The 23,618-nt window shown below is 35.4% G+C and overlaps 2 protein-coding genes across 5 annotated transcripts; both read right to left on the bottom strand.

The window, feature by feature from the left end:
* LOC109332681 (SUPPRESSOR OF ABI3-5-like) lies at window positions 7,082-15,255 on the bottom strand. Of its 3 annotated transcripts, none has more exons than XM_019567702.1 (16): window positions 15,099-15,253; window positions 14,627-14,748; window positions 14,363-14,403; window positions 13,293-14,103; window positions 13,139-13,210; window positions 12,952-13,044; window positions 12,796-12,875; window positions 12,532-12,667; window positions 12,255-12,342; window positions 12,083-12,174; window positions 11,903-11,971; window positions 11,144-11,314; window positions 10,388-10,559; window positions 8,970-9,899; window positions 8,339-8,517; window positions 7,082-7,470 (listed from the first exon to the last, which is right to left on the bottom strand). In XM_019567702.1, exons 2-16 carry the CDS (start codon window positions 14,675-14,677, stop codon window positions 7,294-7,296), a joined length of 3,162 nt encoding a protein of 1,053 aa, XP_019423247.1. In that variant the 5' UTR covers window positions 14,678-14,748; window positions 15,099-15,253; the 3' UTR covers window positions 7,082-7,293. The 3 variants fall into 3 exon arrangements, with proteins under 3 accessions (XP_019423247.1, XP_019423246.1, XP_019423248.1); XM_019567701.1 differs by having other exon boundaries at window positions 12,532-12,670; window positions 15,099-15,252; XM_019567703.1 differs by lacking the exons at window positions 7,082-7,470; window positions 8,339-8,517 and adding an exon at window positions 8,672-8,886 and having other exon boundaries at window positions 12,532-12,670; window positions 15,099-15,255.
* On the bottom strand, window positions 16,640-23,282 carry LOC109332682 (probable leucine-rich repeat receptor-like protein kinase At5g49770). Of its 2 annotated transcripts, XM_019567704.1 has the most exons (20): window positions 23,013-23,282; window positions 22,850-22,950; window positions 21,963-22,086; window positions 21,779-21,850; window positions 21,227-21,301; window positions 21,072-21,143; window positions 20,840-21,001; window positions 20,510-20,584; window positions 20,348-20,419; window positions 20,149-20,220; window positions 19,983-20,051; window positions 19,717-19,791; window positions 19,560-19,631; window positions 19,331-19,465; window positions 18,770-19,242; window positions 18,531-18,683; window positions 18,258-18,397; window positions 17,899-18,118; window positions 17,525-17,760; window positions 16,640-17,254 (listed from the first exon to the last, which is right to left on the bottom strand). In XM_019567704.1, exons 1-20 carry the CDS (start codon window positions 23,024-23,026, stop codon window positions 16,733-16,735), a joined length of 2,934 nt encoding a protein of 977 aa, XP_019423249.1. In that variant the 5' UTR covers window positions 23,027-23,282; the 3' UTR covers window positions 16,640-16,732. The 2 variants fall into 2 exon arrangements, with proteins under 2 accessions (XP_019423249.1, XP_019423250.1); XM_019567705.1 differs by having other exon boundaries at window positions 22,850-23,282.

Here is a 23,618-nt window from a genome sequence, read left to right as displayed (position 1 = left end):
CATAGTGGTTATGTACCATTTCTTGCATTCTCCATGTAACAAAATTGTGTACTTTAAAAGATAATATCCCAAGTTCCCACCTAATGTAACAAAATTTTGTACTTCAATAATCACTGAAATAGTACAAAATTCTGTACTGTACATTGGTTATATAGATTTGTTGCATCATTCATGTAACCAAAATATTGCTTGTACTCTATCCAGTTTTTGATCAAAGTAGTGGATCCATTATATAGTCTTATATAGCCATGTTTCTGGATCTAACATAACCAGTTTAGGCACAATTTTAACTGATTGTATCAAATGAACCAAAATTTGAAGATTTGGCGAGTTAAATCTATGATTCAATTATTTAAAACAATGCTTATAGCTTAACCTCAAATTTTAGAAGTTGAAAATTGGAGCTTTATTGATTTGTGCCATTTCTCTAACTTTTTCTTTCAATTTTCCACATTGACCAAAGAGCTAGTTAGAATGAGAAAATAAGTAAATGTAGAGAAACAGTACTTGACCTTTGTTTGAAACACAGAAATATGATAAATACAGCCCTCGTCATCGACACTTGAAAATTGAGTGATGCTAAACAAAACTTGGATAAAGAAAGTAAAAACCTAAACATACAGAATCATAGAATGAAAAATATTCTAGCTCTGCCATGGCAATGAAATTTATTGAAACTAACCAAGTTCTGTTTTTCTTGCAGCAAGATGCCTTGATCATTCATACTTAGTAAGCCCATAATTTTAGGTACAAGTGATTATTGTAATCTGTAAGTAATATACATAAACTACTTGAGTAATTGAATTCATTGTCATTACTAAAAGCTTGTGAGTATTTCATTCAAATAGTCTCCTTTTTACAAGTTGAGAAGATGATAATTGTACAAAATGTCTATACTAATCTATGTTAGTCACCTATAATGACAGATTTACAATCTATTCAAGCAAGATGTAATATTTTGAAAGATATCTTCGCTGCAAGGAATTGTTAGGCCACCCATTGGATGATGATATCCGAACTCTTGCTCAACTTGACTCAACAAGTCTTGGAATGACGGCTGGTTCAAATATGATATCGGGATCACAAACCGTTTCTGTTTCTCTCCAACATACACTGCAAGGTACCCCTTTGGGACTTCAACACATTTTGAAGCTGCTTGGGTGGAACTGAATGATGGTCTTCGAATAGCAGGTAAACGGAAACCCATTTTTGTGTTAGTTGCAGGAAGAAGAACAAAGCAAAGTTCTCAAAGTTGGGAAGAAAGTGTACAAGTTATAATGTTTGAGGATGTGAATGTCTTGTGTTGCTTGTAAAGGCAAGAGGGTGTTTATATATAGATTTTAAGAGTCTCTTGATTTCTAATTCATAGAGAAATAATTGATGAAGGGGTTAAAGGTAGGGCCATGCAGAAGAAAGTTCACATGGTATTGCTTATTAATGGCACTATCAAGTACTAACAACTTGTCTAATGTGTGTTGATGGACTAATGAATTCTGATTTTTATAGACATGCTACAGACAACTGCACATGTTTTCTTCATTTTGATAAGGCCTAGATGCCATTAATATTAGCCTTATAAATTATATGGCTATGGATAGCATCATAGCAATAACATGAGACATGCTTTAGACAACTCACATGTTTCTTCAATTCATAGTTCTGCTCTTATTCATCTACCAATTAATATCATAGTGACAATGTCGAATCTGTATACGTTGAGCATGACCTGATTAATAATAGCTCTTAAACATGTAGTGTTTGGAGACAATAAGAAATCCATAATTGAATACAAGTGACATGATCACAAGCCACGACGAACCATATTTTATATGTACATCCGATTCCAAGCAGCACCACGTGAACTTTGCATACATGACATTTGCAGGGCCCCTTCTTCATTCATTGGTCTTCCGTCCACATCGTGGGACTCCTGTTAACTACTACAACACATTGATCATTGAGAAACTCTTCTTCGACAACACCATGTGATGTCTTGAATGCCCTTGTCCACTAATTGGTCCCATGACTCCGCCAATCATTCAAGTAGCCAATGGTTCCTTACATATCCATTCTGCTATATATATTCATGGCTGCAAGCATCTAAGACCAGCAAACATCATTCACATCCTGAAGCATTCAAAACTCAAAAACTTCAATATATTTCAGTTACAAGTAAGTTTCTTCTCAACCGACGCAACAATGGGATTTCGTTTACCTAGCATCAGAAGAACATCATTTTATGCAAACAAAGCATCCTCTAATGTACGGGAAGTGCCAAAGGGCTATGTAGCAGTATATGTTGGAGATAAAATGAAACGCTTTGTGATTCCAATATCATACTTGAACCAATCTTCATTTCAAGAATTGCTTAGTCAAGCCGAGGAAGAATTTGGGTATGACCATCCGATGGGCGGTCTCACAATTCCGTGTAGAGAAGATGTGTTCTTACACATTACTTCACACTTCGGTAGCTGCTAACCGTACCAACATAAAGCAAGCCTGACATAGACATACATAACTTATAGACAATTTTTGTAACACAATCTTAGATTAAGAATGTTCTCTCTTTTTCTTGTTATCCTACTTGGATTTATAAACACTAGCATATTTCTTTCATTTCCCCCTCAAATATCAGTCTATTCTGCAACTCAAATGTACTGTGCTTAATTTAGAATCTTTAGAAGAGAAAATGAAAATTTCTTTTTGTGCTCCTATAAAAGGAAACATAAAAGAAAATAAGCTTTATGGTTCACTCCATATTGCAAAGCAAAGAAGAATAAAAAATTGATGAGTTACTTCTGTACAAATATACAATTTTGTGATCTACTTATTTAGATACTATCACTTGTTGTCTCCTATACAAATAGAGAGTAACTTTGAGGGATGAATAAGTGGAATTTTATGTAATATTTTGCAGAGTAATTTTTCTTTGGTGAGAGTTTCTTTGAAATTTTCTGTTGCAACTTAAATATTTGAAGAGCAAATGTACCTCCATGAAAGTAAAGAGTTATAAATTTGACTCACTCTTCATGCATTTAATTGTGTTACTAAGACTTAACATTTTAGAATAAGAGAAATGTTTGTGTTGCTTATTTGATCAATGTATCAAAGAATTAGGATCATCCTTGTTTTCATAAAAAATAGGGAAATGTCTTCAATTGGTCTTTGAACAACATTCAATAAGTGAAATGTCTTCAATTGGTTATATATAATTCTTACTTCAACTAGAACTTAATTTTAGTGCAACAAGTACCTAATGCATTACAGAATAAAAACTAAATTTGAAGAGAATGTGAAAGACAATGGTTGTTTCTTCTATATATTATATTTCATCAAGATTGCAGATAAATAATATGAACTAATTGAAGCATTTTCCTGTTACAAAAGGTGGGCAATTTCAATTTGCCTCAAGTCCTCAACTAATCTATGTCAGTCTCCAACGGTATGATTTACAGTCTATTCAAGTGAGAAATGAGGTCTAAGAATGCATCCTCCCTGCAAGGAATCGTGAGACCACCCGTAGGACGATCATATCCAAATTTGTCTTCGGCTTGGTTTAGTAATTCTTGAAATGAAGGATGACTCAAGTATGAGATAGGAATTACAAACCGCTTCATGTTTTCTCCAACATAGACTGCAAAATATCCTTTTGGAACTTCCACAGCCTTGGAAGCTGCTTGGAATGAAGCCCTTCTAATACCAGGTAACCGGAATCCCATTGTTATATGTTGTTACGAAGCAAGAACAATACAATGAACACAAGGACTTTCGTAAGAAAGAAATATTTGAACTCTTATTGCAAATGACTTGTTTTGGTTGAGAATGCCATGATGAGTATATATAGATATACACTATCCTATTTTTATGGAAATAATTCAGTACTGAAATGAATGGTTGAGACAAGTATCATGAAATATCACATGGTATTGTCTCCAATGTGTTACTTCAGATATTAGAATTCATGCTAACATGGTTACCATCTTAGAAAAGAGACTTAACAGCCAATAGAAAATAATTGCATAGTTGATGTAATAGCCTACTTGTAATGTTTCAGACATGCTACAAACATTTCACAAGGTTCTTATCTATAGAAAATGAGAAGACTACATTTTTTTGACAATATCCCAATTATTATTCCATGAAGTATGGGAATGTGACTATGGTCCCACAATTGAGGCAACCACTTCAATAATCACTGAAACAGTACAAAATTGTGTACTGCAAAGTTGTTATATAGATTTGTTGCATCCTTCTTGTGAAAAAAATAGTGCAAGTTTTACATCCAATTTTTGGTCAAAGTAGTGCATCCCTTATATAGTTTATGCAACACAAGATTTAAAAGGTTGTGTTGCCACTAACTTATATAACATCCTATCTTTCCTGATCTAACATTACAAGTTTTGGCTGAATCAATTGAACCATGATTTGGAAGATATGTCAGTTCAATCTATGATTCTGTTTTTTTAAAACATTACTCATAGTTTAACCTCATAAATTGTAGAAATTAAAATTTGGAGCTTTAGTGATTTGAACTCTATGCTTATGAAGGTAAGGCTGCGATCATTCCCTTCCAGGACCTGACTAAGTGGTAACCTCGTGCATTGGGCTGTCTTTTTTTATTTATTGATGTGTCATTTCTCTAACTAGATGAGTATCCAGTTTATAGAGCTAAGCCAAATTTGTGAACCTTCCTGCTTTTGTAGTACTAAGCATTCAAAATTTGGATAAAGAAAGTACAAACCTACATATACAGAATCATAGATAAACATCATATTAATGGTACAAGACATAGATTTTGCTATAGAAGTAAAGCAATGTTATTAAAGGGACATCCTAGTATTCTGTGTAAGATGCCTTGATTATACTTGGTAAGCCCATAATTTCAGGGAGAAGTGATTATTGTAATTTGCAAGTAACAAACATAAACAACTTGAGTGATTAAGTTCATTGTCATTGCTAAAAGTTTGTGAATTTTTCATTCAAATAGCAGCATTTTTACAAATTGAGAACCTCCTAGTTGTACAAAATGTCTATACTAATCTATGCCAGTCACTCATGATGACAGATTTACAATCTATTCAAGCAAGATGTAGTATTTCGGAAGATATCTTCGCTGCAAGGAATTGTGAGACCACCCATTGGATGATCATATCCGAACTCTTGCTCAGCTTGACTCAACAAGTCTTGGAATGAAGGTTGGTTCAAGTATGATATTGGAATCACAAACCGCCTTTTTTTGTCTCCAACGTACACCGCAAGATACCCCTTTGAGACTTCGACACATTTTGAAGATGCTTGATTAGCACTCAATGATGCTCTTCGAATAGCAGGTAAACGGAATCCCATATTTTTTGCAGGAAGATGAACAAGGCAAAGCTCTCAAGTTCAATGTTTCAGGATGCAAATGACTTGTGATGCTTATGAAGGCAAGAGGGTGTTTATATATATATATATATATATATATATATATATAATGATTGTTGAAGGGTTAAAGGATGGGGTCATGCAGAAAAGATATCACATGGTATTGTCTATAGAGACCTCTATCAAGCATTAACATGTTCAGTTACAAAGGAATGGCCTACAATGCAGCCACTTACAATAACATTATACATGTTCAGTTGAAACCTAATGTTTGTCTTTGGATTCTTTAATGAATACTCCTTAATTTTTGTAAACATGCTTTAGACAATGCCATTTGTTTGCTTCATTTTAATAATGCTCAATGCTGATAAATTATATGGATATGGATAGATATAGATCATAGACATTTGTTAGCATGCAGCACTAGAAAATGTAAACATATGTTGGGGTCTACTGATAGAGGATGGATCATAAGAAATCACATGACATTGTCTAAAAAGGAAATAATTATGGATAATGCTCGGCTACAATGTTGTAAAAACCGGTTCGTGTCGACCGGTTCAACCGGTAAACTGGTACCAAAAACGGTAAGGTACAATAATTATATTGTTCATGCAATCATATCGATCAAAATTGGTTAAAACCGGTCGAAGCTGGTCATACTGGCCGGTTTTCAATTGAACTGTACCGATTTTTATTTGAAATTAATTTTTAATGAAAATAAAAAAAATTATTGGTCTCTTTATTGATTTTACAACATAAATGTTAATATATTATATATATCTATCTAACTTTGTCAATATACAGTTTAGTTAGTAAACCACCGGTTGAACCGTTATACCACTATATCAATATCTTGACCGGTTTGATGACGGTTACGATATTAATAACACTCGCATACCCCATCTAGATAATGCACAACATATTAGCCACATGAAATCATTTTTTATTGGAGGACATATATGGACATACATGAAATTATTTCTTGTTGCTTTTGTTAATGGATATACACATCTACACCATTAGTTATGCTTTATTACATTGAAATTATAAAAGTGTTTTGTAAAATCAATAGCATTGATCTGTCTGGGATCAATTCAAGATCATTAATCTCAGCACAATAATTTCTAATGAATTTGATCCTCTCTTTTTGGTGAAATATTCTTCTTCCCTTTTAAACGGATCTTTATTTAATATAGAAATGAAAGTATGATATGATGGAAATGGTTGCAACTAATATTCAATTGCAGGAGCATCAAATTCTATCCAAGCTCAGCCTTACACTACTTTTGAACCAAACTATGATTATTTTTTTTGGTTTCCCACCTGTATCCTCGCACCGGAAGCAATCCTGTCCGAACCGGGAACATCCACAAGTATGTGAGACTAACTCTCCCAACGGACATTTTTTCCATCCACAAGACTCGAACCCGAAACCTTGCTTAAGGGGAATCAAGCATGTACCGCTTGAACCAACGCCCATTGGTAAATTATTTAATTTTGAACCCAGAACCTCAAACTTATGTGACCTAAACTTCTTCCATTAATGATATGAGCTAATATGAACAGTCCAATTTAATACTCTTTCTAGCAGAGGAATACTTTTAGAAATATGTAAACAGGACACAAACCAGGCATTGTTTTTTATGACCACAACAACCACAACCTCAAAAATAATAAAATCAGAAAAAGGTTGAAGCTAAGTAAAGAAACAAAGGGCAAGAAGGCAATATCATTCCAATACACATCATCTGAGTACAACAAAAGAAAAGATGAAAGTTTGATCATAAATTGACTAAATTTCAAAATAAAAACTTGAATTTTATGTCCTGGCAAACTAGTGTTCAAGTAGGAATATATCATTAAGACCCATAAATTATATATTTTCAAAGCTAAAATCCTAGTTCTGGGTTCAAACCTTTAACATTCTTACATTTCCCGAAATCTGGCAAGTGCTTTTTTATGAATAAGCATCTTGTAACTATCCCCTGCCTGCACCTCGAGGCTAGGATCCAACTTCTTCTGCTGACTCCCAAGTCCTGCTCTGTTTTCCATGGCTTGTGCTTGGACAGGCTCTACCATTCCACTTCCATCCTTTCCAAGTCCCTGTGGATAGAATAATTCATACAACAAAAAACACAATGTGGAAATGTTAGAACCTTTGACATACTCAGAGTAATCACCAAATGTCCCAGGGCTATGGAGCACGGACGACTCATAATAGATACAGTATCCATATCAGACATGCACCCTTTTTTGGATACCTTACGGACACCTTCAGACACTCCTTAATGTATTATACACTTTTTCACTTTTCTTTTGAGTTTTAATTAGCTAAATGATAGCATTTTATTCTATTGACAATTATTAATGCTAACTATCAAAACATTGTCTCCTCACCTAATTTAAGATTTATGATTTTGAGTTAATGTTGTCCAGATATTATATTGTATACAATAGTTAGTCATCTGTGTTTTATCCGTGCTTCCTAGGTCCAATAACAACAACCAAACTCTGGTCCCACTGGGTGGGTTCGCTGCGTGTATTGAACAATGTCATAATGTTATATCATAAACCATTATCCATTGACAAAGCATTGAACTCTAACTGCTTCGCCTATGGTTTTTGTGATATCAAATAAAGAGTTTGAGCCTTGGCGTAACAGTAAGGTTATTGCTCATTGACCAAGAGGCCATGGGTTCCAAAACAGCCTCTATGCTTGCAGGGGTAAGGCTATATACATTTATCCTCCTGAAACCCCACTTGATGAGAGTCTAATGCATTGGGTCACCCTTTAACTTCAGGTTGGGAAATATTTTCTAGACCTATGATTATATCACTAGCACAGTACATAGGAAATTTGAAGATGCTGGAAATAGATTGAAAAACCAAATGACTATGTCCAGCTCTACTACATTTAATACCAATAAAATAAATTTTAAACTCAATTAGTGCAAAGAGAACGAAATGATACCAAGCCTTCTTGCCATCCCATGTTGCGAAGCATCCGGTTGCCAACATTGTTTTCATCAATTGCTTTGTCAGCCGTAATCACCTCAAAAGTATCAAGGTTGACATCTCCAACCACACGCCCTCCACCAACCCCGGGAGGGAAAGGCATCGGATCACCCTTCCTCGATGCAAATTCTCGATCTTCAAGGTTACATAGTAAAAGAATTTTTTCAAAAGTCAATCCACATGTCAAAGATAGAAATTTACCAGGGGACCTAGAGGCATCAAAACTCACTGATTGGTTATTTGAATTTTCTACAATCTGTGATACTAAGCATCTATACTTTGCTACAAGAAAATACACACAAACATCTAATTAAGTTTCATTTCCTTGCCCCGGCGGTTTACTTAACTTTCAATAATACAAAAGACAAATAAACAAAATATCAAGTCTTCACTCACACACCAAGGTCTTAGTTAACACCTATGTCCTAATGGAAAACTAACTTCCTCTACCACCAGAGCTTTTCATCGGGAACTGGAGAATATCTAGAGATCAGCAATTAATTACTGTTAAAAAAAAATTACCTCGACAATTGTACAATAGTAGTTTAACACAAAAGAAACAGAACTCATTAAGAACTGAGACTTACTTGAACCCCCAATTTCAAGGTCAGACATATCATTCCCAACTGAAGATGACGAGCCATACAAACTTCTCCTCTCAGCTGCACGATCCCTGTAGGTTGTTTGAGATTGTTCCTTGTGAGTTGAAGCAGAATTGGGCATTTCTGAAAACCTTCTTCTGCCACTTATAGAAGCCACAGATGGTGTATGTGAACTCAAGGCAGAGACATCTGTTCTAAAGGGAGTTGAAATTGTCTGTGCATCAATGTTTGCTAAAGAACCTGACATAGACGATGCCACAGCTGCAGAACCCGAATAAGTATCTGATTTAACAACCCCTCTTCCCGAGCCCCTTATAACCCCCATCAAAGAGCCCCCAAGGCTATTACTAACTGGCCGGGGCTGAGGCTGAGAATCCAAAGCAACAGCCTGGGTAACACTTGTATGAATTCCTAAAGTAGATGATGCATTACTTTCCCTTGCAATAGTCTCATTTTTTAACTTATTCATTGCAGAATGTCCTGAAGAATATTTATCATCAGCTGAAACAGAGAGTTGATTATCTTCCAGAGCCACTCGAGTAGTCTGCCCCTCATGGCTCCTCTGCTTCCACATTGTCAACACATTGTTCATTTTTTTCTTGTTTGCCAGAATACTGCTTTTTGAGGCAAGTTTTATCTCCTTTGATTTTTCTTTTTCTTTCTTCTCTGCAGCTAAAGCAGCTGCTGCTGCAGCCTGGACAGCATCTGCCAACGAAGCTGGCTTCTCAACTGATGCAACGGTAGTTGCTGTCGCAGAAATCACCACCTTTTTACTGCTGGAACCATCAGATGCTTTGGACGGTTCAGACAGGTTATTAGCTGTTTTATTCTGATTTTGGTCAGTGCAAGGGATGTACTGCTGAGTTTGATTGTCATATGAATACCAAATCCCATTATTACCATCATAATACAGACCTACATGTCAAAAGTCAAAACAATATAGAAAATAGAATGAGAACAGAGAAAGGATAACTTCTTGACAAAAATGTTTTTGAGTCTTAATGCTGCTCATAAAATAGGCTAAACCAAGTTACCTTGAAGAAAAAAAATTGCCAGCGCTTGACAAAAATGCGCACACAAACATATTAAGCAAACAGGGAGATGAACAAATTGTGCGGCCTACTGCCATCCTTCCGGTAGAAACCAATTAGCATGAACCGAAACAACATAAAAATTTACAAGCACTACCGCACCAGTAAATGCAAGAGCAGAACAAACATCATGCATGTTTATGTGTCAGAACTATCAAAACTTGCTTTTGGCTTTGTTTGAAGTGTCAATGAAATGAAGCAAAGTCTTATTAACAAACTCAAAGTAATTCAACAATTACTTTTGCAACACCCAAAAAATGCTTTCGAGATGTTTTGTGATACTTTGATGATCAACTAAACCAATATACTTACCAGTGTTCCCATCATAGTAAAACCCAGAAGCAGCATCATAGTAATAACCCGATGCTTCATCCCAGACAAAGCCTGATTGTGGAGCACCAACTTCTGTGCCAGTTTGCTCTGGACCAGCAGATTGTTTGTCATCTGGATTATATTCTTTTGGAGCCCATCCCACAGTGTCATACTAAAGATCAAAGAAAAGTAGAAGATACAAATCATATATACCATAACTTGATAGTACCCAACTATAATTAAGAACAGCAAACTACATGCGAAGTACTTAAAATTAATGTGGCAGATTCAATGTGATAAGAAACATCTTGCTGGGGAAACCCTCGATAAGAAAAATAATCAGTGGAATAATATACATACAGAAACTCCCCAACACATGGGGAAGGGAAAAGCACCTACGAGCTTTTTGACAAATTAGAACTGATTTTCAAATTTCAATAATGCATCAACGCTTTTCTGCTTTAGGAAAATCAGAACAACTAATGCATGGTGATTCTCAATTTGAAAAACAAATACTTCAGATCATTTTCAAACAAATTTTAAATCTTGCTTAACACTTAACCGTCAAGCAAATATTTCATTGATATATTTGCAACACCTTTTTTTCCTGGTAAGACGACATGCAGAATCCCAGCTAAAATTTCCACCAGAATCCCACTAATAATTTATTTTACTTCAACTATCAAATATGAAAGTCTGGAGTAGATAATGAGTAATCTCCAGATAACACTGGTGACAACAGAAAAAAAAAATTACCTGTTGAGAAAATGTTGCAGCCTCAATAGCAGCAGCTGCAAGACTGCTCGATTGGGAAGCTCCTGATCCAGGGCCCATGATACTTTTTGCATATGCTACTCTTAGAATTTGCCCATTCCTCTCGAGGGTTGTTCCATTTGTTGCCACAAGAGCTTTGGTAGCATCCTCCACCTAAACAAAAATATATTGTCATTAACCATAACTATCACCAAAACACTTTTTAGGAATCAGCCTTTCCATTCCAGATCCCCAGCCATTTTTAACCCTTGAGAAAGCGAAGAACGAAAAAGATGTCAAAACAAACAGCATCATTTGCAAAGGACCCAAACAGAAAAGACAAACAGATTAAGTAAATATAATTTCTTGTGGGTGTTTCGTGGACAGGATTTTTTTGGTAATACCTTCCAAAGTGTTTGTTTTGTTGTTTGCAATGGGAGGTTTTACATTTTTGTTTTCCTATCTTGTATTTTCCGCTTCATATCTAATACCATTTTTCTATCCTAATAATATTTCATGACAAAAAGTCATGTTTTCACACAATTTTATGACATCTTTGCATACAGAGCAACACTAGAAAATCCTAGAGTACAACAAATACAAATTGCACTAAGTTATTCTGGAAGAAGATGTCACCATGTGATGTAAAATCAACCCTAAAAATGGATAGTACAAATGAATGACATATCACAAAGTGAAACAGCATAAAAGCATGCAACAAGACCTGCTCATTCATTATTCATAAGATGTACCACTACCTACCGAATGAAAGTGTACAAATGCAAATCCCCTTGAGACATGAGTAAACTTGTCCCTGACAAGACGCAGATCCTGTAATAGACAATAAGAACACTTAGCACGTAACTGGCAACAGAAAACGCAAACAATGCCCCACCTAGCAAAAGGATCAATTAATTTTGCTAAACAATTTAGTAATCAAACCTTAATAGGAGCATGTTTGGAAAACTCATAGCGGAGCATCCCCTCATCAGCATTTTCATCCAATCCACGGACAACCAAAACATGAGTCGGACCTGCATATAAATTTAGTTAATTGCGGTACATGAATTCAAATCGAGTCGGATAGAGTTCATACTTGTATAGTTGTACTAACCTGCCTCCAAACCTTTCTTTCCTAAGGCAGTTGAATTTGATGATGAAATATCTGCTGCAGGAGCATCCTCTGTTCGTGGATCATTACACTATAATGATGAAATAAAACATTGAGTCAAATCAATATTGGCGCATATGTACATAAGTATACATATAACGCAACTGAAAAATGGTGGACCGCCCTAAATGATTTAGGCATGATGACGACTGTGGCTCAACAATACCAGTACCAATACCAATACTAATACCAATACAAAATGATGCAGGGAAATATGAACCTGGTAGCAGGAAGTCCGACGTGCAAAATTGATGTAGCCACATATAGTGCATATCCAATCAGATGGTAATGTCATGCTCTTATGATTATGACCTGATTTTATAGCTCCATCTGGACCTGGACCTCCAGTTGGCTTACTACTGCAACAAAATACATGGTCCAAAATTGTATTATAGATGCTTGTAAGCACAATTTTTTTCAGATGATTTTCATATAACCTCAAAATACAAAAAAATTAACAAAGATCATAAAAACAAAAAGGTACCTGTATTCAAAGAAAAGCTTTCTGCCATCCACAATAAGACCATCATCTCCTAGTTTTTCCATCATTCCTTGTGCAGCTCCCTAATACGTAATATTATTCTCATTATAACATTCTTGAAACAGAAATACAATATTGGAAACCGAACACGATTAATACCACATAAGGAAAATCAATAAATGCAAATCCACGAGAGATGCCAGAATTTCTCTCCTTTATAACACGGACATGACGAAGGGGACCCCATTCCGCCTATGTGGTATACAAATGATGTCAGTAAAAAACGACTATGAAAATCTAAGAGAGTAAATGATAATGCTGAACAAATAGATAAAGTAGCACATACAAGGATTTGGTATAGATCTTCTTCAGTCGTCTTCTGTGAAAGACCTTTAACAACAATAGTTGCAGATGGGGCCTAGGAAAATACTTACTACATCAAATCTTCTGGCAATAGTAAGATATTGGCCTATAAAATAAAAGCACCATTCAAATCATACCACAGAATAATGTTCACGATGATGTTTGTCATCACGATCCCTATGTCTTTCACTTCTGTCATATCGACTGTCAACATAGCTGTCTTCTCGATAACTTCGACCATGGCTTCGACCTCGAGGGGACTTCGATCTTGGATGATCATCATAATCATATCCACGAGACTGGGAACGGGAAAGGGAACGGGAATTGGATTGGGACCGTGATCGAGAACGGGAACGCTCATGCCTCCTATGTGGACTCAAATCCTTTTCCCGACTAAGATCTCTTTTATCACGTTCCCGATCACGGGATTCATGCTGCTTACGGTTACTATCTCTTCTACTACCTCTTTCATAATCAGAATCATAACTATGGCGACCATGATCATAATCCCTCTCATGGCTATCCTCCCTACGATGATGAGAAATGCGGGATTTGTAGCCATAATCATCATACTCATAATCATTGCGGTCATGCCCTGCAAACCTGGCAGGTTTATCATATCCTCGATCACCATAGTTATCAATGCTGGCATAGCCATCCTGGAACTTATCACGTTCTGGGTATGTGTCAATCTCACGATCCTCAAAAGCATCAACCTGATTATATGATTCATGATAAGGCCTCTGAAAACGTCTAGATTCCTTGTCGAGTGGGTAATCTTCATCGTAACCTCTCCGTTTCGACTGACTCCACTCACCAACAGCAGGTCCTGGTGGCAGATAGGCCTCCCTATCCAAAATGTCACGATGGAAACTATTTCTCCGGTATCCAGCATCCCTTGGATATCTTTCATCTATAAACCGCCTTTCATCATAAGAACCTCCAACCCTGCCAAAGAAAGTGACAAAATGGGAGGAGGGAACAGATAAAATTTGATAGTATGCAATGCATCCAAATGAATATATTATTTATAATTCTAAAGCAAACATTACATGAAAAAAGGACACAAATCGTAATTGTACAAATCATAGATAAGATACATATACTACCACGAAATACCAAGTATTTCCAATCAATCAAATTTACCGACAGGTTTTATATTATATTACCATAGTGATGATGATAAGCAACAAGCAGTTGCACTCACCGAAAATTTGGCTCATGGACCGCAGCATAACCCTCAGGAGCCTGTGGATTCAAGAGAATAAGGTATGTCAGGAACAAATAATCAATGATGAGAGGAGGTTAGGGAAATCTCAGTCCATATCATATCCTGACTTCCCCACAGCTAGCTAGCTTTCTTCCTACGCATGACATTCATCCATTCCCCACCCCTAAAAGTTTCTTTGAATAATGATTCATTCATCCCCATAATAGGTTTGAATTTATTTAAGGAGGAAACCACAATTACGCTGTTGTTATCATCCCAGCCTTGATGCATTCCGTAGCGACCAGGATCCATTTTCTTGGCAAGCCAGGCGGTGATTTCGAATTCGGAAGAAGCAAAATGGGTCCAAAAAACTTTCTCCTCCCCTGTAATAATATGCACAACACAAACATATAGAGAGAGTTATATCCAACACCATGAACCAATAACCACCTTGTTGCATGGCCTCTCCTTTTCATAAGTGGAATCCTCAAAAACATAAATAGGGTCTTCAAAATCAATCCCTCTATACACAACAAAATCCATCAGCTTTATCTATAACTAGTTTCTATAGAGAGAAAATGATATAAATTTAACAATTATGAACATCAAACAAATCCAAATGATGAAAACATAATTAAACACGTACAATATCAAGAAAAAGGGAGGAAAAAATGGAATTTGAATGAGCGTAGAAATGAATGAAAATTGAAGATGCAAGAGTTAGGGTTTTTACCAATGAAATTGGGATTGTGTGGAATAGGAAGCAACGATTGAGGATTAGGGTTTTTGGTGAGTGGCAGATTCAAAGAGAGAAAGTGAAATTGGAAGTAAGCTTAGATTAGAACTCTTTCTGGAATGGCAATGGCTGCGTGCGCCAATTATGCTACATTACATCGATCATAATCTCATAAATTTCAACAAATACTCATTTCAATCTTCATGTTTTCGGACGTTGTCGATTTAGTCCTTCAAATAATGAAAAACCTAAAATAATCTCATAAATTTTAAATATGGATTACTAATTTGACTCATATTTAAAATATTGGAGACTATTTCAATTTTTTTTTTCGAATGAGTAACATTAAAGGGAATAAAATAAATATTCACTAAAATTTGTAATACTTTTTTTGGGTACTACTCTCACTTTTGCCAAAAAAAAACTAATTCATTTTTAGATATATAATTGTTCATCCTAAATATTACTCCCAAGAATTTATTAAATCAACGCCTTAGTAATAAAATATATTATATATAACCTCAATAAAAATATATAACATGTACATAATATATGAGTAAAAAGATGATTATATATTTATTTTTATTAATAAATTTTTTTCCATATACTATGATATTATATACTTTAAATATTATAAACTTTGGAAATATATAAGAGAAAAACCACTCAAAATGAAAAACAAATAAGTATTTGACATTGTATCTGAAAATAAATAAAATGCAAACAAAAAATAAAAAAAAGGGAACCCATTTATAAATAATCTCTTTATTAATTAATATTAATACTAAGAAATGGAACCCATTTCCTATCTTATTTATAGTGATGGAACTGAATGGATTCATTTATTAATTTTCTTTAAATGACAATTTAGTTTTAATCTTAGCAATTCTAGGTTGTCTTTCACGATTCTTGTAAAGTCAAACAAAATCAAATCTCTACACCTAGTTGATGGAAGTTCGTGAGTTCCGACATCCACCGAGTTCGTCTCCCTATGTATGTGGACGCATTGAATATTTCAATTTTTGTCCAATTAGGTCCTAATAACATCCATCAAAGAGACATAAGAATGTAACTGATTACAACTATTAGTAATCAAGTCGATAACTACCTTGGAATCACTTTTCGATAATTAATTTCTTCAAGCCTTTACTCCAAGCCCATAGTTAGCATAAAGTAAATACCACATCATGGTTTACATCCTATATAGTCCAAACAATTAGTTTTTTTTTGTTTCCCACAAATATCCTCGCAATTGAGACAATCTTGTCTGAGCCGGGAACATCCACAAGTACGTGGGGCTAACTCTCTCAGTGTGCATCTTTCCATCCACAAGACTCGAACCCGAGACCTTGCTTATGGGGAATCAAACATGTACCACTTGAACCAATGTAGGTGGTTAATTAGTTTGAAAAAGATGTAAGTAGCTTTAAACAATTATGAAGTTGATAAACAAAAGGTATAATTTGATAATACATGAATGATATCTATAAGGATAAAACCATTGACAAAACCATTACTTTATATCTCATGAAAACTTCAAGTCACAACACATTCAAATTATATCTATAAAACCATTGACAAAAATTGAAAATATACATTACTTTATGCTCTGAAACATTTATATATAGCATCTATTTTGGTTCAACTATTGCTGAAAGTGTATAGCCACCACTGTAATCAAAAGCATTGCTTTCATTAATATCATTCTCCTTCTTAGTAAAAGTAGCATCAATATAAGGATGTCTCATTGCAGCACCCTTAGGAATTCCAAATTCTGTAGCAGATGATGATGCAGAAGTAGAGTTTGTGTTCATACCATCATTCTGTAAAATGGTTTCAAGTGTTTTCACAACTTCACTCATTGTTGGTCGGTCCGAGGCCGAGTCCTCCACACATTGCATTGTCAACTCTAGGAACCTTCCAAATCCTATGAGGTTTGGTGTGTTTCTGACCACTGGATCCATGAGTACCCTCAAGCCGTAATGTTCTTCATCGTACTTATTCATCGCGGTTCGCACCTCCCGGACAATGTATTTGCCCTTCTCAATAGGTTGTCTGGAAGTTATCAGTTCGAGCATAACTACCCCGAAACTGTATACATCACTCTTTTCTGTTAGTTGTTGGGTCATGTAGTATTCCGGATCGAGATAGCCCTGCACATGTTAAGTGTTTCAATTATCAACTTGTTGTAGCTAAAAAATCAAAAGAAAAACAAACATGGTAATTGAATTAAACTCCAAAAAAATATTAACATAGTAATTCAATTACATTAGGTGTGTGATTGTATATTGTGCACCTTCATGTATAAAAAAGACGGCAATGGAGGTGTACTATGAAACAAATATGAACAAAGATCTAAACTTGTGACAAAACAATAATGAACATGTGAACAACATAAGTTGATTGTGAATGTTGTTTCTCACCAATGTCCCTTTAACCTGAGTAGAAACATGCTCTTTCTCACTCTCTGATACTAGCTTAGACAAGCCGAAATCTGCAACCTTTGCTGTCAAATTCTCATCCAGTAAAATATTAGTGGACTTTACATCTCTGTGGATTATCGGAGGGTTGGCAAGTTCGTGTAAGTATGCAAGTCCTCTGGCCGAGCCGAGAGCAACGCGGAGTCTCCTCTTCCAGTCAAGATGGATGTCATTTCTCCCTGAAGTTCACATTGATTGACTCTATTATTGTTATTATTATTCAATATTTTCTCTTGTAGTTGTATAATAAATGTCAAAAACAAGCTGCAAAGAAAAATGTGTACTATACTTTATAATAAACTCAGCTTGAGTGCTACCTGATAAACTCTCCCGAAGTGTTCCGTTGGGCATAAACTCGTAAACCAACATTTGTTCTCCTTGTTCGAAGCAAAATCCTACAAGGCCAACAAGGTTCTTGTGGTGAACTCTTGAAAGTAACTCAATTTCGTTCTTGAACTCGAGTCCTCCTTGCGTTGATCCTTGCTGAGCTCGTTTTATTGCAACGATTTTTCCATCAGGGAGCACCCCTTTGTACACCTTAAGCATTTTAAAAGAAATATGTTATTCTCTTATCTGTGACACCTGTCCTGGCCCTACTGAGTCCGTAAGACCCGACTCACCTAAACTTTTATATTGACAAAAGGAGAAGAAAAATGTTAATACACAGGTAATATACCTTGCCATAGCCTCCGAATCCTATCTCATTTCTTGCAGAGAAATTACTGGTGTACTTTTTGAGTTCATCATAAGAGAACCACCTTGCTCCCTTCAATTGCGGTGCACCTCCACTATCCTTGCCACTTGGTGCCCAGGATGCTGGAACATCGATAACTTACACTATAAGCAACATTTCTGATTGCTTTTTCTAGTGTAGGATGATTTGTCCACACTGATTATTAAAGCTAAAGAAGTGATTACATGAAAATGAGTAGGTTATGTTATTTATTACCAAAAGGTCTGCTTAATCCGATGGCTTTCTCGGCACGCTTCTTTTGCAAAATCGCATATATTCCTAACCCTATGAGGCTCAGAACCAGAAAAGTGCAGCTGCTCGCTATCCCGATAACAACACTTCTGCTAAGAGAACTTCCTCTGTTGGAATCTGAAATAGTTTACATCTATAGTTTTACATAGCTGTAATCATTTTCGTAGAAGTTGAAATTAAGCGTGGTGTGTTTCTATGTTTACCTGGGAAAGCATAAGGAAATGCAATGAAGTAATAGGGTCCAAACTCGTGCGGAGGCTTGTAAGTTTGATTACTCAATTGAAATCCAATTCTTTGAACTTCTGACCTATTAAAATATTGCCCTATTGGAGGAAAGAGTGCTAATTGTACTTGAAGATAATCGTCGCCGTTGAAGAAGGGGTTTTGTAAAGAAACCGAGCCAGGTGTTAAACCCAATTTCACCCATAGGCTCATTTCAAGTGAATGAAAAGTGTTTACATTTGATAGTTCTCTGAACAAGGGTCCTCGGAAGTACAACATTCCTTGATACGGATAGGCACATTCGCAACTTTGCGGGCTGAGCTTTTGATCCGGGGGACAAGATCTGCCTCCACAATTAGCCAAGCTGGTGGAGTAGGGTTGTTTAGGCTGTTGCTGAAGTTGGCAGTAATTAGTATTCGAGAGACCGGTAGTGCACACTGGATTTCCGATAAGACTGGAATGAATGAGGTTGAAATCAGAAAAAGGCCATACCAATGAAAGAACACAACAAGTATCAACTTAAAGAGCCAAAACTTTCTCACATTAGAGTTTTTTTGTACTGTGAACTGAGTGTTACTGAGGAAATTTGGTTGTCTTGCAAATCTACTAGCTGCAACTGAGGACAAATGCTGTCACCCATGTCCAACGTATTGTTTAGCGCATTGCTTCGGAGTTTCCTGAGAGTAATTTAAAAGGTGTGAATTATGACAGCTACCACTTCATTTTTAATATATTGACAGTAACTTATAGCTCTTCTCATGTTCCACTTACACTTGCTGTATTTGAGGAATGCTGAAGAGTTTCGGTGGAAGAGAACCTTGCAGCGATCCGAACTCCATAACACTTAAAGCACAACATAATTGTAGACAAAAAAATGTTGTTAGGTTAATGGAGAAACTCTTGTGTAAAGTAGTTGTTAAAGACTTACAGAGTGGTGAGTGATGCTAGAGTTGAGAACCAAGTTGGAGCTTCAGATGGATCAAAAGAGTTGTTACTTAGATCCCTACACAAGGTTATAAACTGATTAGAAAGCATCACAAGTAAGATAAAATCATATTTTTTTCGGTAAAGAAAAATCGTATTAAACTGAATACAAGGAGTGTCAGCCCAATACAAAAGAAACGGTCAACTAGTGATCTATTTATCATATTAAGGGAAAGAATGAAGAAAAATCAACTCAAGCCAATTACTTACACATAGTTGAGGGCATCCATTTGACTCAAATCTGGCAAAGGACCTGTCAAATTATTGTGAGCCAAATTCCTGAAAGAGAACAACATTGTATAAGTAAACATTTATTAAGGTTGTTCATTATAAAATCCTGTTATAATATGTCAATATCTCAAATGTAAGTACTCACAATTCATTGATGTTTGTAAGGTTATTGAGATTTGATGGAACCTCTCCTGTCAAGAAATTTCTATCGAGCCGACTGCCATAAATCGGAAGAATAATTAAAAAGGTCATTTAGACAAGATATTTAGTAACAATAATGAAAGGAAGAAGGAATGTAGTGAATAAAAGACAACATTTGAAATATGAAGGAAGGAAATGCTTACAGAACTTCAAGTGTTTGAACGAGTCCTATAGTCGAAGGTATACTCCCGGTAAAACTATTTCCATCAAATAATCTGGATGAAAAACAAACAACAGTTCAAAATACCACAATAGTTGAAAGTATGAGCTTATAAACACCAATAGTTTTCAAAAGGTGAACTTACATGTGTATGAGTACCATATCAGAGCTGAAAAGTTCGGTAGGAATTGGACCTGAAAGCTTGTTCTTATTGAAATGGCTGCATTGAGTAGGAATAAGTAAAAACTGCTTCTATAATACTCAATATAGCAAGTTGCACTCAAAGGAAAGATGAAAAGGACACTGTTTCTAATACATTGTTCTTTGCTGCACTCGAAGTTTTAAATTGCAGCCCAACGATCGCATCGCGAACGTAATAGTGGTGGCATCAGGAGCAAATGTAACCCGATCGCAACCACAAATTTACAAATCATGGTTGCACAAGTAATACAAGTTTCGATAAAAAAAAACTCACAAATGCTTAGCCTTTAAAAGAAGGTCTAATCCAGGGGTGGTGGAGGTTGAAACCGGAATAGGACCAGTAAGCTGATTATCTGCCAAGTCCAGCCAGTAAACTTTGGAGAGTTTACCCAATGAAGGAGGTACTTTTCCAGTGAAGTTGTTTGAATTTAAAGCCCTGAGAATTCAATGTAAATTAATCACTTATTTTCCATGCATGCAAATTATTCTTCCAAGATTATTCTTACAGGAAAGATAGCTCTGAAAGATTTCCTAATGCATCTGGAATGTTGCCATTGAAACTACAACCAGCCAAAATCCTGAATCATGGAACCAATTTTAACAGATATAAGTTGCATTTGAGATGATATTAGGAAATTATCTAGTTTCTTGAAAATCTTACAGAATATTTAGCTTGCTTAAGTCTCCTAATTGTGGAGAAAGAGGACCAGTTAAACCTCTGTTGAATGATAAGTCCCTACAGTTCATAAAATTGACTTAGTTAACAAGCACACTTTGGAACATTAGTTCTTCTTGTTTTGACATAAAATTCTGAAGTAATTAATACATGAACGATTGTGGACCAACAAGGTGTTGGTCTAGTAGTATAAGACCCTGCTAGATCCTCAAGATGACCAAAAGGTCAAGGATTCGATTCCTGGGAGCGACACTTGTTGGCAGGGGCAGTCACACACCCTGAAGGGGATTAGTTCCGTACCCAAAGGATGAAGGGATAGATACCCTTTGTAGTACCAAAAAAACATGAACGATTTGGATGATGTCATGACAGCGTATAAACCTTTATACTATAAGCGCATATCTTCAAACTAAATCGATAATACTTAAACTCTAGCATTCAGTGTAAAAACTTCTTCTTCCAAGATTAGTAGCATGATTCAGAATCAATGATTATCTTCATTTTCATTCTAACAAGAGAACAGAAAATCACACTTACAAGGATCTTAGTTCTGTGAGTCCACCAATGTCTCCACTCAATTTACCCTTAAGGCCCATAGTTGATAATCCCCTATATTCAAAGTGCATAATAATGTTTACATAAATTAGCAATTGAAAAAAGAGATTAAAATAATATTGATGAAACTATCATATACTAATGTTTTGAAATGAAGAATCATTACAATGAAGTAACTCTTGATTTGTTGCAGGCAACTCCTTCCCATGGTGAGCCACAAGGATCATTTGATTTGTCCCAACTAGGTGGTGTATTTTGCCATATATCCTTTAAAGATTGAAGTACACTAGCTACACCATAAAACAAATGCAAAAGTTTACATTTTTTTTCTTCTGTTTAGCAATAAATAGCAAAACTTTTGCCTAATAATACATTCTAACTTACCCAAAACTTATGGTTATACATCATGGTCAATCATATGTAGTAGATATTTAGTAAAAACGATAAAACTAGTTCTGATAATTCTATTTATATGCATAAAATCATGTATTCATGTCAAACATAAAATTGGATAGCATGTTTAACAATGTAAAAAAATTGGATAACTTATCAGAAAATGGAAAATAGCTTATTGGATAACCTATTCAATTTTATGTTTGGACCGATAGGTGGAAATAGAATTGTCCGATAGATTAATATAAGTACTGATCAAATGTGTTGGTGCAGCGGAAGCAATCGTTGCGTAGCGTTGGCCAAAAGCAATCAAATAAAGGCATAGAATAAATAGAACATAAGAAACAAGAGAATTTGTTAACGGGGTTCGGCCAATTGTGTTACCAAGATATTATTAGAGAATAAGGATTACAAATCCTAGCACACCCATGAGTCTACCTGCCCATGGGGTGTTCGTATTTGGTGCTTATATCTGGTGCACATTATAACAAGGAACTTGAGTTCAATATATAACATTGGTATTCTACTCTATTCTAATTCTAGGCAATGTGGCACTTCATATAATAACATATTTCAAACATCCCTAACAATATGGATAAAATCGAACAACAAACACAACTAACATTTTTGATCAAATATATATAAGAGATGACACATTACCATCTTGAGGATCAGTAAATGAAGAGATGCCATGAATTTCAGCCCACAAGAATCCCAGAAAGAGCAACACATGCAGAAATGTCATATCAGCAAGAATTTGAGTTGCTTTAATACACTTTTTGATTATTGTATAAAACCTTAATGAAGTAAAGCAAGGACATGCATTGAATGTAACATGCTAACTATGAATGCAGCATATTGAGGGGGGAAAAAAGATGAAGCAGTAAAAAAATACTCTCATGTTTGACATAGAAAAAAAGAAAGACTTAAACTTTTGGTACCCCATTTTATTGATTTTGCTTGTCTTAGAAGTTACTCCAATTTTGGCACTACCCATAAAAGTAACAAAGAACACCATCATAGCCTTTATCACACTTTGCCTACCCAAACTACAATGTAATCATAAGGGAATTGACATTTTAACGTTTCCTTCACTCATCAGCTAAGTGAAGAGTTTTGAATCTTGTCATATATTGTCTTCATTTTGCTTTTGTAATAACCAATAAAAAGACATTTTGTTTCATATGTAATAAGTCATTGGTTGTTTTGATAAGATTATTATGTTTGAGTTAATGATTGCAGTTAGCTATGTTGGTGTGAATTGGTCCCACCCCACTAATAATATATATATATATGTCCCAATGAATTGTAGCCAAAGTTAATCCGTGGCTATATATGATTCTTAGTTAATTTTATACTCTTTGTTGGTGAAAAAGCTAATAGCTTAATTGATACGGTTTGGTATGATTTATTTTGAGTGCTATTACAT

This window comes from Lupinus angustifolius, chromosome LG18, assembly GCF_001865875.1.
Source record: "Lupinus angustifolius cultivar Tanjil chromosome LG18, LupAngTanjil_v1.0, whole genome shotgun sequence".
Classification (NCBI taxonomy): Eukaryota; Viridiplantae; Streptophyta; class Magnoliopsida; order Fabales; family Fabaceae; genus Lupinus; species Lupinus angustifolius.
The sequence above is the reverse complement of the archived record's forward strand: the minus strand, read 5'-3'. Positions and strand labels throughout refer to the sequence as shown.